At 40.7% G+C, this 16,467-nt stretch overlaps 2 protein-coding genes and 1 long non-coding RNA gene across 4 annotated transcripts; 2 read left to right on the forward strand and 1 right to left on the reverse strand.

Moving 5' to 3' along the window:
* The first annotated feature begins 616 nt into the window (after positions 1 to 616).
* On the forward strand, positions 617 to 9,893 carry sack1ha (scaffolding CK1 anchoring protein Ha). Its single transcript, XM_085297441.1, has 6 exons — positions 617 to 1,033; positions 1,900 to 2,351; positions 2,462 to 2,626; positions 3,398 to 3,522; positions 3,659 to 8,651; positions 8,753 to 9,893. Exons 2-6 carry the CDS (start codon positions 1,908 to 1,910, stop codon positions 8,762 to 8,764), a joined length of 5,739 nt encoding a protein of 1,912 aa, XP_085153567.1. The 5' UTR covers positions 617 to 1,033; positions 1,900 to 1,907; the 3' UTR covers positions 8,765 to 9,893.
* Positions 9,894 to 11,202: 1,309 nt separating this feature from the next.
* Positions 11,203 to 13,515, forward strand: LOC146561380 (androgen-dependent TFPI-regulating protein). 2 transcript variants are annotated; one of them, XM_085295838.1, is made up of 6 exons: positions 11,203 to 11,681; positions 11,788 to 11,913; positions 12,021 to 12,122; positions 12,251 to 12,366; positions 12,771 to 12,922; positions 13,038 to 13,515. In XM_085295838.1, exons 1-6 carry the CDS (start codon positions 11,535 to 11,537, stop codon positions 13,073 to 13,075), a joined length of 681 nt encoding a protein of 226 aa, XP_085151964.1. In that variant the 5' UTR covers positions 11,203 to 11,534; the 3' UTR covers positions 13,076 to 13,515. The 2 variants fall into 2 exon arrangements, with proteins under 2 accessions (XP_085151964.1, XP_085151963.1); XM_085295837.1 differs by having other exon boundaries at positions 12,771 to 13,515.
* Positions 13,516 to 13,577: 62 nt separating this feature from the next.
* Positions 13,578 to 14,467, reverse strand: LOC146561381 (uncharacterized). The gene is made up of 4 exons (XR_014894746.1): positions 14,363 to 14,467; positions 14,180 to 14,233; positions 13,976 to 14,029; positions 13,578 to 13,895 (listed from the first exon to the last, which is right to left on the reverse strand). It is a non-coding gene; the product is annotated as an uncharacterized LOC146561381 (long non-coding RNA).
* Between the last annotated feature and the right edge of the window lie 2,000 nt (positions 14,468 to 16,467).

Below are 16,467 nucleotides of genomic sequence, written 5' to 3' on the forward strand. Positions count from 1 at the left end.
TTCACCTCTATTTGTTTGAAGTCGCTTGAATTGATTCAAAAAAAATTTATTTTTTCACTTGTCGCCATGTCAGTGCGATTTCCTTCCAGAGTGTGCGTGGGTACATGAGTGTACCTACAATTAAAGCTAATAGCTTTTATTACGTGTAATGTTATTAAACATTTTATAGAAGGAATTAAATCTCCTCATCCACCCTTTATGTCATTTTTGCCTTTCTTCCTGTTTGTTTGATTGTTTGGGTTTTTGTTTTGTTTTGTTGTTTTGTTTTGTTGTTTTGTTTTGTTTTTTTTGGGGGGGGGGGGGGGGTACCGAGCCATGCCCTTCGCTCCGTCCCTGGTAACAACAGCCGTCTCAAACTACTATGTCTGTATTAATGTGTCCGTATGCCCCTACTCCCTGGTGGAACACCCTGCTATGACCTGTTGATAATTAATTTACAGTGGGTTTATCCTTGGCCTTTATAACCGGGTAACAATATCTGCCAGCACGATCACACAAAACGTATTAACTGATAATAACTAATGATTCAGAACAGTGTTAGGTGGGGGCGGGAGAGAAATATGAGCGATCAACGCAGGGTTTTTATGAACTAGCAACGCATTACCTGATAGGGCTAAAACTAGCCACAAAGTTCGGCTCCAGTTTACAGCAGTAGTAGCGAGTGAGTGTCAGGAGTGGGATGATAACATCTGGGCAGAGTTCAGCTGGCTCAGGACAGCCACGGACACTGAGAGCTGAGCAGAAGTGAACAAACTGCGGAGCTGCTGCAGCCGGTGAGGCGGGGCGAGGTCTGTCGACACTACTTTTTTCCTCCGGTCGATGCGTCTCAGACATTCTCGCCAACATGTCTCAAGCATGACAGCAAACTGGTTTAGCTGGGTGACAGGGGAAAAGGCAGTGTAAGAGTAAACTTTCGGCAGGTCACACCTGGACTTGGAAGCTCGGTACAGCTGTGAACAACAACACGGTGAAGAAAGCAAGATGACTGCTGTGAAGTTTAACCGACGGAGAGCTTGACGGGTACACCAATGAGGTAGGCTCAGCAGACGGTAACTGTGGGGGCTGTATGGCTCTGTGCTGTTAGCCCCTGCGGTGTTTGGGCTAGCTGGATCCAACATGAGACTACAGACTGACCCAGCTCCGGTTAACTTTTCTAACTCGGTGGGGGGAAAAGTTTTGTCCGTAAATGACAGACTCACTTGCGTAGCGGCAACACAAAGCTATTTTATCTTTAACTTATTTACTTAGAGCTTGTTGTCCTTTAACGTCTGCTCCAGGGCTTTGAGCTTTACTCTTTACTCCTGGTGTTTCTTTTCTCGTTTATATGAGATTTCTGGCTTTACATGAAAGTTCAAATGGAGTCGAGGGTGTTTGGCCAGAGGGAGGGGCCACACCCTAACCATCTATCCTGTGGTTAGATTCCATTTCCCTCATTGTGCTTTCACCGGTCCAATGAAATTGTAGCAGATGCTGCAATATCTCTGAGAAGTATCCACTGGCGTCTATTTATTTTTATTTTTTGGGTTGTTGAGCTGGGTTTGTCACGGTGTATTGATAGAGTGGTATCTCAACTTGGGTGCAGCTAGTTGATTTTTAAGAAAGTGAACTCCACCACTGTTGTAACTATGGACCCAGACAGTGTAAATATGCCACACAAACAGTAGAATAAATGCTTCTGTTACTTTTGATTTGTTAGAGTCTTTATCATGTCAGGGTGGTTTTTTTTGTCAAATAGTACATGTTGTTATCTTTAGATTTTATTCTATCTCGCATGACAACAAGAAGCAGCGAATTAGACATCTGTGGGTTGTGTGAGTGTATCTGATTACAGCTGAACCCAAATTTGGTTCAAAAACATTTACAAGTTGCGTATCTTTTTGCCCTTTGTCCTCTCCTAAGACCACAGTATGGCGCGTCGCTCTCAGTGTTCCTCTGCTGGGGATAACCCCCTGGACCCCAACTACCTCCCTCCTCACTACCGGGAAGAGTACCGCTTGGCCATTGACGCTCTGGTTGAGGGGGATTTGGAGGGGTACTATGAGTTCCTCAAAAAGGCGGATGTGGTGGACTTTCTGTCCACACCTGAGATTCAGCACATTATGGGCTTCGTTCAGGGTCCCCAGCTGATCGGACACTCTGAACAGCTTTTTCTGGAAAGCGGGGGAGATGGATCCTCAGACACTTACTGGCCGATTCACAGCGACCAGGACGTCCCAGATTTGGACCTCGGGTGGCCCCACTTGCAACTCTTCAGTGTGCCCACAGAGGTTACCACTCTGGTCAACCCCCCTGAGCCAGACATGCCAAGTATCAAGGAGCAGGCCCGGCGACTCATCAAAAACGCTCAACAGGTTGGCCTGGGGTTTCCTTCACATTAATCACCATTGTTCTTTTTTCGACTGTCATGCTCATGGCGCTTTTGTTTTCGCTTTGGTCGCTTTGTTTTCTTTCATTTCCTCAGGTCATTGCCATAGCGATGGATATGTTTACCGATGTTGACATTTTTGCGGATGTCCTTAACGCTGCCACGAGAAACGTTGCTGTCTACATCCTTCTAGACGAGCTGAATGCACATCACTTTGTGAGCATGGTATCCAACTGCAGAGTAAACCTGCAGAGCATTCAGGTGATTGAGTATTCTTTGCAATGCATTTTGTCTTCTTACATGTTTAATTTCCACTCCCATTTATACTTTATGTCTGGCCTTTTACTTCATATACAATATGCACGATCTGTGGCTCAAAGTAGTCCTTAACAAATTTGCTGTTTATGTCTGCTTAAACTGATTAAATGGTTGAAATCTATTTTTATTATGCGTTTTGAAGGCTGTTTTGTCTTCATTTGGAATGAATGGATTTGGCACTACAGGCCACTGAGGAGGGGTGGGGGTGTTTGGAAAGCACTGAGAGATGACCCATAGTTGTTTTGTCTTTTCATGGGATTTGTTGACAGTATTACAAAATTTTGAATATCACCAGCTTTATCTCCCAGTGGTCTTTTCACAGTAAGCTATATTGTCCAACAAAAGCTAAGCAATTGGTAAAAGATGACTCTCTCAAGTCTCCACTGGCACAGGAAAGTTCTTAGAACTGCATTTTATGCTATTGTGTAATATAAATAAAATGCCAGTATTAATACATCTGAGCCTGATATGTTGAGTAAATGGAGACTGACTCATTTAGTGATGTTTAAAAAAAATCACATGACCAGTATAGTACTGCAAAAGTGAACTACGTATACAATCTTTTTCTCCTTTTCTGTGACGTTATCTCAGAAGACGCAGTGCTAATGCAATGCTGCCACCTATCTTGGATTTATGCAATTGAAAACATTGCTAGATGTGCTTCATACATTTTTAGGTTTTATAAATCTTAAGGTGATTCCTTGTGCCTTGCAGTTTTTACGAGTGAGAACAGTGTCTGGCAGCTCGTACAAGTGTCGCTCAGGCAAATCCTTCAAAGGTCAGATGATGGATCGCTTCTTGTTGACTGACTGCAGGGCTGTGCTGAGTGGAAATTACAGGTGAGGCTGTTTAAAACTACTGCAGAATCCTACTACACCAGGATTGTTTCCTAATAAATGTGTTGTGTTTGCAACAGTTTATTGAACGTTTTAACGATTCTTGTATTAAATTGCACTTATCTTATGTCATGTCCAGCTTCATGTGGTCTTTTGAGAAACTACACCGCTGCATGGCGCACCTGTTCTTCGGACAGCTCGTGACTACCTTTGATGAAGAGTTTCGGATCCTGTATGCTCATTCCCAGCCGCTGATTGTTGAAGATTTGGTTCCTCCAGTGGAAGACATGAATCCATTACAAAAGAGGGAATACGCCAGTGACAGGCTATCACTGTACAGGGAGCCTATGAGAACTCTGCCAGCAGCTGATTCTAGTCAACCAGATGAATGGGCCAGACAGTCCTGTGATGAACGAATGGATGACGATTGGAGAAGGGTGCCCTTTAACACTAAGGAACCCCTGCGTGGACCCGCAGATTTGTACAATAGGTTTCCTTCCCAACAACCACACGTGGACCCATCATTTGATCAGGGATGTGCCAGGATTCCACCGATGGAAAATCGACCCTTTAAACATCCTGGCTTTGCTGAAGGTGTTCAAGGAAGATATCCTTATCCATTCCTGCAAACTCAGGGAATGCCAGAACCTGAGTCCCAGGGGAGGCATTTTTACAGGGGCCAGCAGCCTTATCTAGGACCAGCACCAGGACCAGAAGCAAATTACAGCTATGACAAGTTCTGGAGCCAAGGCTATCTTTCAAGAGATCAATACTCTGAATCTGCTTTACCACAAGAGATGCAACCACCTGATTTTGACCCTGTTTTTAACTACTTGTCATCTACCAAAGACTATGATCAGAGCTCAGAGAAAATGCTTCCTGCAGCAGATTTTAGTTCGTCTCAACCTAGAAGACTAAGTTTAGGCCATCCATATACGTGCCAAACCTCTCCCACGCCCTCCAGCCACGCTGATCAGAGGCAGTTTCTTCAGGAGTCTAACAGTGACCGCAAGGATCCCATGGTTAAAAAGGGGCTGAGAAACTGGAGGATTAACTCATACCTTAGTGCATATGATAATTCAGGAGATGAAGGCCTGCCAGTGGAACCACCTCAGGCCCCAGATCCTTTTGAAGAGCCCCGTAACACCATGCAGAAAACAGCACCAGGGGTTGATTTGTCACTTCCTAAAATCCCAAATGTCAGAGAGTTCAAAGTTCCTGTTATATCCAGGGTGAGTCAGATACCAAATTATGCCAAAACAACAGCCAGAGAACAGCCTAAGGTATTGCCCGATGAACCTCCTGCAGTGGCAGAAGAAACCAAAACAACACCATCAGAGTCACAAACCACAAACAAGGAGGAAAAGAGGACAGAGGAGGGAGAACAAAATGAGCCAAAGACTTCTGTGCTTCTGCGGTCCGATTCTTTCCGAAGGAAACTAAATGCTAGTGGAATGAACAGGTGCTCCAGGTTAAGGTCCTCTCTGATATTCAGCTCTCTGGATCAGCCAGCTCCTCAGGATAGTCAAACTACCCCCCCTCCTGAGCAAAAGGACGGAGACACTGAAGACAGTGACAAAACTGAATCTGAAAAGATAAAACTACCCTTTGTTTCTCAAGTTCTGGGACAAAGGAGAACTGCTGCTAGAGAACCTTACGAATGGACTCGGTACCTAAAGACATCCACAGAAACAAAACCAGACAAGGAAAGCACTAAAGGAGATGATAAAAATTCATCAAAGCAAGAAGATTCAAAAGACGTTTCAGAAAAGCGTGAGGAAACAGAGTCAGCAAAAGTACCCCATGTAGAGCAGCCTAATCTTTCGCCATCCATGCCTCGATCCAAGCTTTCTGAAGCTGAGCTACCCAAAACCAATCAGCCGGTACAACCACCTAAACCTTTAGCCACCCTTCTACCATATGCAGATATGAATGATCCTGATGTAAGATTAATGTTTTTCAAAGAGCTGGCAGCAAAACGCAAAGCTGAAGCAGCCACAAAAGCTGCAAAGGGCAAAGGAAAAGACCCGGTGAAACCAGAAACTGAACTAAAAGTCAACAGTGGTGTCAAAAAGGAGGGACCTGAACCAAGAGAATCCTCAGAAGACAGGGCTTCCAAAACTGAGGGGGAAAAGAGTGCTACTGCAGACAGTCAGTTAGCTAGTGTGTCTTTTGAATCCAGTGAAAACATTAACCAGCAGGACAGTCAGATCGAAAATCACTCCAATACCTCCCAGAGCTCTAAAGAACAAAATAAAGTAGCAGAAGATTTAGGCACAACAAAACTGGACAACAGTCAGTCAACAGATCTTCTTCCTGCTTCCTCAGAGTTACCTCTGAACAAATCACCACAAGAACCCATGCTGTCAGATCCTGCTGATGACGAGAGCAGCCCCAGTCATCCACCCACAAATCCTGCTCCCACTAATGTTTCTTCACTTACACAAAGTACTGATAAAAAGGAAACCCCAAGCCCGGATTCTACCTCAAAGGAGTCTAAATCAGTCTGTGCCAATTCTGATGAAGGACTTTCTGCGTTGGCTTCTCACACCCAAAATCCTGAATTGACTCATTTAGTAACCAGCATCTCCCCTCCTGCAGTAACATCAACAGTTGACGCCTCTGACCCATCAATGCTGAGATCCTCCTCTGAGAATAATCTGCTAGATTATGGTTCACAGAAAAGTCCAGTTTCTTTATCGTCCAGTACGCCTTCTCTTTCTACCACTGAAGAGAACAGACTTTCAGAAGATTCCAGTTCACACCCTGCTTCTGGCATATTAGCTTCAAATGATGATAAAACAGAGGCACATGACTCTATGAGCTCCTCGCCAAAAGGGTTAGCAGAAGATTCTAAATCTAAAGATACAAGTAACCAAACTCCTCTAGATTCCTCTTCCAAGTTGCCGTCATCCCAGACTCCTTCAGCAACTGACTCTGTACATATGGAATCTGGTGTTTCTCCTGAGGTGTTTGTTAGTGGTGCTGAGTCAAGCTCATCCTCGTTACAGTCCACCACAAGCGTTTCTGGTGCTACAACTTCCACAGAAAGGTCAGAAAAAGATATTTCTGAATCAGAGAAAGCCAATTGTAAAAGCGAAAAAGATCCTTCTGTAGCTGAGAAGAGCATGACTGAATCAGAAATACAGGTTTCTGAACCAGAAAAAGATGCCTCTGAAACAGAAATACGCATGCCTGAATTAGACAAACGTGTATCTGAATTAGAGAAAGTCGTGTTTGAAACAGCTATTTCTGAAACAGAAAAGGCCATTTCTGCGACATCAGACCCAGGAAAGGGTACTTTGGAATCAGAGAAAAGTGTTTCTGAATCAGAAAAAGACCTTATTGAAACATCAAAATCAGAAAACGATATCTCTGAATCAGAAAAGAACCTTTCTCAAGGAGAAAAGTGTGTTTCTGAATCAGAAAAATCTGAGGGAGCTCTATCTGAAACAGAAAATGCCATTTCTAAAAAACAAGAATCAGTAAAAGATATTTTTGACTCTGAAAAGAGCATTTCTGAACCAGAAAAACATATCTCTGAATCGGAAATAGGCACGTCTGAATCAGAGACAGCTGTTTTTGAAACAGAAAAGGCCATTTCTGAGACATCAGACCCAGAAAGGGGTACTTTAGAATCAGAGAAAGGTGTTTCTGAATCACAAAAATCTATTTCTGAAACATCAAAATCAGAAAACGATATTTGTGAACCACAAACACGCCTTTCTCAAGTAGAAAGACGTGTTTCTGGGTCAGAAAACATTGTTTCTGAACCAGAAAAGTCAGAGAGAGATGTTTCTGAATCAGAGATAGGTGTATCTGAAACAGAAAAGGCCATTTCTGAAAAACCCGAATCAGAAAAGGATATTTCTGAATCTGAAAAGACTGTTTCTGAATCAGAGGAAGGTGTTACTGAGTCAGAAAAGAGCCTTTCTCAAGTAGAAAACATAGTTTCTGAACGAGAAAAGTCAGAGGGAGCTGTTTTTGAATCAGAGATAGGTGTATCTGAAACAGAAAAGGCAATTTCTGGAAAACCAGAATCAGAAAAGGGTATTTCTGAGACTGCAAAGACTGTTTCTGAATCAGAGGAAGGTGTTACTGAGACAGAAAAAGAAGTTTCTGAATCAGAAATTTGCTCAGTTCAAAAGGCTGTTGCAGAGGATTCTGTGGTTCCTGAATCTTCACATGTCAAAGGTGATATCATACCTAGTAGCCCTTCTCCACCTGAGCCATGTGTACCTGAGCTAAAAGAGCCCACTATTACTGTACCCACACCCACGGACACTCCAGCCAAGCATTTGCCATCAGAAGCAAGCTCCACTGTCATTACAGACTCTACTCTTAATGCTTCGCAGTCAGAAACAACTGCAGCTCCTCAAGACGCACAGATACAAGCAACCCCTCCCTCTGACCTCAACTTTACAGGAGCTGAGGCACCAACCCCTGCTGAAACAGGATCACGTTCCTCTCCTTTGTCTGAGTCAGTTGAATTCGTTTTGCCCCCTGAAGCTAAAAAAGCAGAAACCAACATGTCTGCATTGCACACTCTCGCTGATACAAATTCCCTTTCCAACCAGACTCCATCAGAATCGGATAAAGCCCCCAAAACTCCCTCTAGCACAAATGAGCCTACCTCAGAGCCACCTGTGCCTGCTGAAAATAGTAAAACAGAGCCTGAGCAACTGGACACAGGCGGGAGAAACTCAGATCATACCCAGGGTACAAAGGAAAGCAGTGCCAAAGAGTCTGTCGGCAGTGAGAAAACGAATGACCAAATACAGCAAAGTAACTTTTCTGAATCAGCAGAGATCACATCCAAGCAGCCCAAATCGAGCCAGTCTCGCTACCACTCATCCACAGCCAACGTGCTCTCGAGCAGCAACCTCAGAGACGATACCAAGCTGCTCCTGGAGCAGATTTCCGCTAATAGCCAAAGCAGGAATGAGGCTACCAAAGAGTCTCCCGTTACCGATGACGAGAAAGAAGACAAAGCTGACAAAAATGCTAAAAGGGAGAAAGAACGAGGACTTGATAAACTAAACAAAGGGCAAAAATCACCTCAGGAGCGAGAAAAGCTGCTGGAGAGGATCCAGAATATGAGAAAGGAGAGGAAGGTTTACAGTCGATTTGAGGTATGAATGTATTACCAATATTGTTTGCTATTAGAAGCATTAATATATATTTAATTGCCCTTGTGGTGAATCTATTTTTTTTTTTGTCTCTACTATCACAGATGACAACTTAAATGGGATCCAAAGAAAGATGAGATATTAAAAGGTGGATACAGGATGTGTAGAAGGAAGTGAAATTAAATAAATAAAAAGCTGGCAAAGATATTTGTTGGAAATGGGATTTCTCTTCTGGGTTGTATGGAAAACAAGGCTTATCATGCACAGAAGAGTCAGGGAACGTGTACTGAAGCGTGAATTTAGACAATATGCAAGTTATTGCAAAGCCGTTGTCCCAATTACGTGCGACGTGTTCAACAACGAGCTTCTTACTGTGGCTGAATCATCAAGTTGCTCCCAGTATGAACTGAGAGCATGAGTGCAGGATCGAACATGTTTTTACTGACTGCAGGGTAACGTGCAATGTGTCAAACCAAGTTTCTGTGAAGAGGCCTTCTTGCCGTAATCTTTTACAACACTGACAGCAGCGTCAGCTAGTTTTATGACGAGATGTTAGAGAACTGATAATCTGCAGTGGTCAGATTTTGTAAAGCTGTAATATACTATAGTTTGTATTATAATGGTTCACCTTCATCTTAAAAAGATGATAATTACATATATTTGGAAGTAAGTGGATCTGTGGATCATGCTGGCATAAATAAACTGTAAAGTTTTTCATCCTAAACATGCAACCGAAAACAAGGAAATGCACACGATGGACTCAGACGTCGACGTGTAACACTGTGTCGTTTTTGTTTTCAGCTGTTGAAAGCAGATGTCATTAAGGTTAATGATGAATATTCAAAGGTGCATCAGGTTTACTTCAAGGTCTTGTTTATATACACCATTCAACGCTTTTTCATTTACACATTTTGGGGAACAAACCCCAAAATCCAGCATATGAAGCTTTTTTAAGTGTTTACTTTGCCCGTGGAAAGCCAAAACTATCCGACAGTATGGGGTTGTATTTTATAATCTGCTGAAACCAACCTTTTATTTGTCTTTTAAACTTTTCTCTACCCTGCAGTTTTTAAATCAGTACTTGTTCTACGTGTCTGTTGAAACTGATCTTGAAGCTGTGAAGAGTTTACATATGTATGTTTGAGTATGTAGAGCTGAGCAGTGACAGTGAGTTCTCACAGATTTACAGTATCATACCTGTCTTCATCACCTTTTGCTGTTTGTAAATAAAACTTCTTAAATATATCGAGGCTTGTTTGTTTTTGTTGTTGTTTTTCTCCCATGTCTGTGGTGCAGTTCATTAAATTCATCTTTGATATAGCACAGAAAGAAACTCAGGTACTGCTTTAAAAGTAAATTTTAGGTACTATGACACTATTTCCACAAAATTAAACATGCCATCTAAAATAAAAATAAAACCAGAATTAAATAATAAATTATTTAAATCCTTAATTGCAAGAGGTTTTTAAATATTTACGTATATAATGTTTCATATGTAACATGTTCGTGTGTAACTTGAAAACTCCATTTGATTTAAAATATCCAAAAAGAACACATACATTATATTTTATATAACAGATTTCTCTTCTAAACCTACACAGATTTAGTAGCTTTAACACAGTGATTGCAACATACTGCATATTGGCTTTGGCGCAGTACAATCAGATCACAGCCTTTACACCAGCACCATCTTCAGGCCATTTATGACATCTATGAAAACTTTAAGGATCACAGGAAAAAGTAATGGGAGAACAAGTTTAGGAGAAAACTTTATTTTATTTTTATTTTTGCCTGTTTTTCCTAACACGTTTATTCTCTAACGTGAAACTTTTGCTCTTTGAAATTTTCTTTCTTATGAATTTATCGGGTTATTTTGTCGTCACACATTTACTATTATTTTAATAAGCTCGCGAGAGATGTGTCGAGCTCCTGAATTTAGATTTCCAGCAATAATAAAGAAGTAACTCTTCTGTGATCCAGTCTTTGTCAGAAGATATTTACCTATCTGAACTTTGCAAGTTTTAGGCAGGTGTGAAAAAATGCTGTAAACAAAGAATGCTTTCAGAAATATAAATGATTGTTTATTGGCCCCAAATGTTTTCTGCAGTAGGACAATGACCCCAAACATACAGCCAGTCATTAAAAATTATTTTCAGCATGAAGAACAAGAAGTACTGGAGTGACGGCATGGCTCCCACAGAGCTCTGATCTCAACATCATCAAGTGTGTCTGGTATTGCATGAAGAGACAGAAGGATGTGAGGAAGCCTACATCCACAGAAGATCTGTGATGTTTGGAGCACCCTACCAGCCGAGTTCCTTCAAAATCTGTGTGCAAGTGTACCTAGAAGAATGGATGCTGCTCTGAGGCAAAGGGTGGTCACACCAAATATTGACTTGATTTAGATTTCTTTTTTGTTCATTCACTACATTTTGTTGATTGGTGGAAAATAAATAGCATTCTTTGTTTACAGCATTTTTTCCTCACCTGCCTAAAACCTTTGCACAGTACTGTATCTGAACTCACGTAACCTTCCTAACTCGTTGGGATTTCTCTTGCAAAACACTATATAACAGATTACACTCTCACTGTGCATAAATTTGCCTCCCAGCCACAAGCGGTTATGAAAGAAGTCGCCATATGTTTCGTAAAAAACTGAACAGTGGTTCTCTTGTGTTTCTTTGTCTCTGCTGCCTGCAAATGTCTTGATAAGCCGGCGCTGAATTACACTAATCTTTAAAGAACCTTCACTGCTTCAAGTGCCTCACATCTGAAGGGAAAACTTTGAAGTTTAGTCTTTTTGTTTTGTTTTGTTGTTGCTTTTTTTGCTTGCATTTTAATTTATTTTCACTATTTATTACAGAAGAATATAAGTTTACACTGAGAATGACTGTTAGGAGAGTGTATCACATTGCAGCATTCAGCTGGTATGCGTTTATTATTAAGAATCTAATTGATATGGATGGAGAGGATTTGCCACCAGGAATCTTTGTTTATGGAGGACCTTGGAAGTACCTCACTTTTTTGAATTTGGTGAGTACCTTGATCGTTTATGGGTAATTGTTGTGAAGGATTAATGACCCTGCGATCCCAACAAGGACAGTGGGAAAAAACAACAATGTTGCTTGTAATGTTTCAGTTATTGCAAATGACGTTCTTTGGACTGGCGGCAGTGAATGATCTTCAACCTGAGAAAAAGGCTGAGAGTACTCTGAGCAAGTTTAAAGACCTTCTCTTCTCTGTCTTTGCCTTTCCAGTGGGCACGGTGAGAACCCCACATTTGCAAATCCTACATTCTTTCAAGTGCAAAAAACCCCCCAAAGCAAAACACTATGCTTCACATTAACTCTGCCTTTGCTGCCTTTTCTTTAGTTTGTTGTTCTACTTTTCTGGGCAATCTTTGCATATGATAGAGAATTAGTCTACCCAGCTACCATCGACACCTTCTTCCCTCCGTGGATGAACCACGCTATGGTCTGTTGACTTATGTTCTTCGGCATAATAAATAATTACTCAGCATCGTTTGTATTTTTAAAACATTTTTAAGCAATTCTTGGTTGGCCTGCCGGGACTTCTCATGTTGCTGTTGGCTTTTTCTTTAGCACACATTTGTCCTTCCCATCTTACTTGGAGAGGTGCTGATGCAGCCTCACGTCTACCCACAGACTAAACATGCACTGACGGCATTAGGAATCGTGGGCTTGGCTTACTTATCTTGGTAAGTGCTGACTCAGCATTAACAGCATAATCAAGCACTTTAAAAAAAGCATTTCTTCAGTTTTTATCTTTCATTTGACACTGATTGAAGTTCACCTTCATGTGGCTGAAAGCACAACACTGTCTAAATGCATCTATTTTTGCTGCTCCAGTGTGTATACAGCTTGCGGGTAAAAGCTTCTTTTCAACCTCCACAGCTCGGGCTCACATGTTGTAATGCAGCCAATAACTCCTCATGAGTACAGAACAAACCATAAGCATGCTGTTCATTGCATATGAGATGTTTAGTTTTGCTGCTGTTTTGCTGTTACAATAACTGCGTGAACACACTGGGTGAATGTTTGTATGAGCCAAACCTTTTTTTTCCTTCCTTTTTTTATTTTATATTCTGAACATGTTCTGCAGGATTATATGGGTGTACATGTCAGTCGGGATTTGGGTGTATCCTCTTCTTGGGCGCTTCAGTGCTGCTGGTCTGGTGGGCTTCTTCTTTTTTAACATGTCTGTGGTGATCTTGCTCTACCTGCTCGGGAACGAGCTCAGCAGACGGGTCTGGGGTAAGAGGAGTTACGTTTGCCATATCATACCAAAAAAGAAAGGTTTAAAAAAATAACAACAACAGAATCTAATCTGTCTCTTTGCTTAACTCTCTCTTTTGTCTCCTCTCTCCAGAAAAGGACATGAACAAAAAGACAAGAGAAACAAATTAATCGAACCTTTCTCCCACATGGCCACATGGTTCTTTTTGAAGTGAAGCTATGCAAACAATCCATTCTTTCTCTTACTAAAAACAGTTTAAACCACAGGACAAAACACACCCTTGCCTAATGCGTTACACATTGTTCTGATTTGATGACTGGGTAATGATTGCGATAAAGACTGTATTCTTCTCCACTTGCACTCCTTGTAGCACCAATTTAGCATTTAGCTAAATATTAAATAGCACTATTGAGACAGATTACTTGCAACAAGCAGTACAGCCGTGGGTTACAAAGGTAACATTAAAGCAATCAGGATCCATATTTAACATAACGCAGTTGTGTGCACCTCTGAGATATTCAGTGCAACATTTAAACTGAACATACTGCATGTTTTATCCTGTGATCATGAAAAATCTGCAGGGTGACGTGAGAATAACTTGTAATCCAAATAAGCATTGATTTGATGACATCACAAATCCTTCAAAATCCATTTGAGGCTGTCTGCATCAGTGTCCATCTCCCACGTGTGTGATCATTAAATCATCGTTTGACTCAACCCGACCGGACCAGTGTTGTTATTGTGGTTTTTCTCTTGTCTCCATCCCCAATATTTTGAACCTTAACAATCTCCATGAAAGTCTGTTTTTGTATCCATCCGTCGCTCCAGATGAGCTCCTTGTTTCTTTTTCTTTCTTTTTTCCAAAGGAGATCAGGGACCACGCAAGTCCCTGTAGCCTTTTAGGTGATGGAGGTAGTTTGGATCCGCATCCACCAATCCAACCGAAAGGATCTTTGCCAATAAATGCAAGTCATCGTCGCTCAGATCATTCTGTTGAAGAAATTGAAGTCAGATATTTTATCCAAACTATTCTCAGTAAGCTCAGCATTTAACTTTTGATTGCCACTTACCAACTTGTTGTTTGCAGAGGATTCTGGGAGCTGGGACTTTTGTGACTTGTTTCCCTGAAAATGATAAGAATCATTACACAGAGTTAGTCTTTGCTTCCTTGTTCCACCTCTATGCACTCTCTATAAATGTTTCTGTTTGCTTCTTACTTGATGTGAGCTACATTTAAAAAAGAAAGAAAGAAAGAAAAATAAATAGCTGCTTACCTCTTTGAGTCCCGTTGAAAACCAATATATGACAAAGAGAAGACCAGCAATGATCTTAAGGCAAAACGAACAGCAGTCAGTATCACACAGGTTACAGTCACCACTAGAAAACACAATCTTTGAAAAATGAACTTACTTACAGCTAAAAGACTTAAAATAATATATAAATAGGTCTGCACTTACTCCGATCAAGTACAACATGTTTGCTTCTGTTGTGTCTGCCCTGTTTGTGCTCTGATTCGTAACCTAAGGAGAAATAAAGAGGTTCCTTCTTCTCCGAGACATCAGACCACAATGCGTAAGACAGGAGAGGAAAACTCCCATAGAAGAACCAGCCGTACAGGATAGACTGCATATTCACCAAACAGGTTATCTTATGCCTGAATGATGTCAGTCATGAGATAAATGTGCGGTTACGCAAACAACTGCGTAAAATAGGCGGATTTGTGTGTGATAAGAGCTATCATTAGCTGTAAGTCTTAACGCAGGTTAAGATGATCTCACCAGTGACACCTAAAAACAACAGATGTCAAAGAGTGACAACCTGCCTGTCATCCGCTCTGTCATATATTTACGCATTGGAAACTCTTGGAAAAGTTTAACTAAACTGCCTCCTCCTCCTTCACCGGCAATGCACTGAAATAATATCTACTGTATGTTTATCATACTTTCAAAGTATGCAAAAACCTGTTTTTGACTCAGCCTGTCCCCTGTTTCGTGCAATCAGTAGTCGATTTTAAAATGCAGATCAGATAGCATTGTTTGTTTTCAGTACAAGCTCAGTTTCATTTTAAAGAGATTTGAATGAGAGATGCATACATATGGCTTCTTCTTTGTATGATACAACCTGTATTAATGGTGAACTGTGTTCACAGATAGTATTTTCTGGAAGTGTTCCTGCCCCCATGCACTGATTTCCATGACACAATAATGCCTGTATTTAATGCCTGTGTTTCCTCAGGGCCCAAAGGCCAGAGGCTGTCCAGTATTGTCCCATGAACACAAAGATTTCTCCACATTCTCTGATTCTTTTGATGATACTGTATGATGTAAAATTGTTCCAGCATTTTGTTGTCCCAATCCCAGCTTTTTTGAGACATGTTTTTGCCATCAAATTTAAAATGAGATAATATTTTTTGTGAAATATTAAAATGTCTCTGTTTAAACATGTGATGAGCATAAAATATGGGTTTGACAGCTTTGCAAATCGTTGCATTCTGTTTGCATTTACATTTTACACAAATGCAAATAAACATTTTCATATTTTATGTGTAGTATATTGCAGTATAAAAGAAATCAGCTAACACAAAAAGAGACAGACAGACTGATAAATGGCATTGTGCACCAGCAGATGGAGTTTGAATGATATGAATCTATCTGACTTTTCATCTCCTTTTAAACCATTCAGTCAAACAAAAGTTTGGTCTGAAACCTAGCTGTGTTCGCCGGATTTTGAATGAACAGATGTGGATCTCTGTTACAGAAGCTTACTGTACATCAAGGAAATGTCCAATCTATTTTTAACTGGTGCAAAAAGCTCTTTTAAAACCAGATGATAAAAAAGAGAATTACATTGATTTGATGTCCTCATTAGCTGCATTGCTGTTTTCATTATTTTAAAATATATGCATATTTGAGTCTCTTAATGCCTACTTTTTTAATATGTTTGTTGAGTTTACCTTGTATTTAAAGTTACATTTTCTCTTCTTCTCGTATTTTATCTTATCTTAATGAAGGTGACACAGTCTATTTGTTTGTTTGTTGAATCGGAGTAAGTGAGTTTGCTCTCCACCAGGGGGAGCCCGGTGGTTGTGAACCAGCTCAAGTTGGCGAACATGGTTTTGGAAAAAGACACGACACCGGTAGAAGTTCGAGATTCTTCTAGTATACTTACAGCCTGATTACATAAGATGAACAAAACTACAGGTAAATAAAATATCTGCGATTAGAATGCAGATATAACACTTTTTTTATAACGCCTCACATTTAATCACATACATCTGCAACTTATAGTCACATTCAAAATGTGCTTGTATTATATATTTATATGTACTTACATATTAATTAACATTTAATCTTGAATACCGTTATATGTGTTGTTATTTCGAATGTATTCATTTGTGGACTTTTCTTTTGCTAGTTCATACTATGCACTTCAGTAGTAGTCTTTCGCGCTTTCACTTTCCTTCTTTTACTTACTAATTAATAACAAATAAATGCCGTGTGTGCGCTGTATGAACGCGAAACATTCAAGAAAAAGAAAACGGGGAGGTCTGTGTGTGTATGTG

The sequence above is a fragment of the Mchenga conophoros genome, linkage group LG13, assembly GCF_057382185.1.
Source record: "Mchenga conophoros isolate Kocher_MC1m ecotype Shallow Benthic linkage group LG13, M_conophoros_male_GT1.1, whole genome shotgun sequence".
NCBI lineage: Eukaryota > Metazoa > Chordata > Actinopteri > Cichliformes > Cichlidae > Mchenga > Mchenga conophoros.

What these genes read in the sequence shown, in the direction of transcription:
- sack1ha (XM_085297441.1), top strand. Translation starts at nt 1,908, where the DNA reads ATGGCGCGTCGCTCTCAGTGTTCCTCTGCTGGGGATAACCCCCTGGAC. An exon ending in TCATCAAAAACGCTCAACAG is followed by an intron (nt 2,352 to 2,461) that starts GTTGGCCTGGGG and finishes TCATTTCCTCAG; the next exon opens with GTCATTGCCATAGCGATGGA. An exon ending in TAAACCTGCAGAGCATTCAG is followed by an intron (nt 2,627 to 3,397) that starts GTGATTGAGTAT and finishes TGTGCCTTGCAG; the next exon opens with TTTTTACGAGTGAGAACAGT.
- LOC146561380 (XM_085295837.1), top strand. Translation starts at nt 11,535, where the DNA reads ATGACTGTTAGGAGAGTGTATCACATTGCAGCATTCAGCTGGTATGCG. An exon ending in ACCTCACTTTTTTGAATTTG is followed by an intron (nt 11,682 to 11,787) that starts GTGAGTACCTTG and finishes GTAATGTTTCAG; the next exon opens with TTATTGCAAATGACGTTCTT. An exon ending in CGTGGATGAACCACGCTATG is followed by an intron (nt 12,123 to 12,250) that starts GTCTGTTGACTT and finishes CTTTTTCTTTAG; the next exon opens with CACACATTTGTCCTTCCCAT.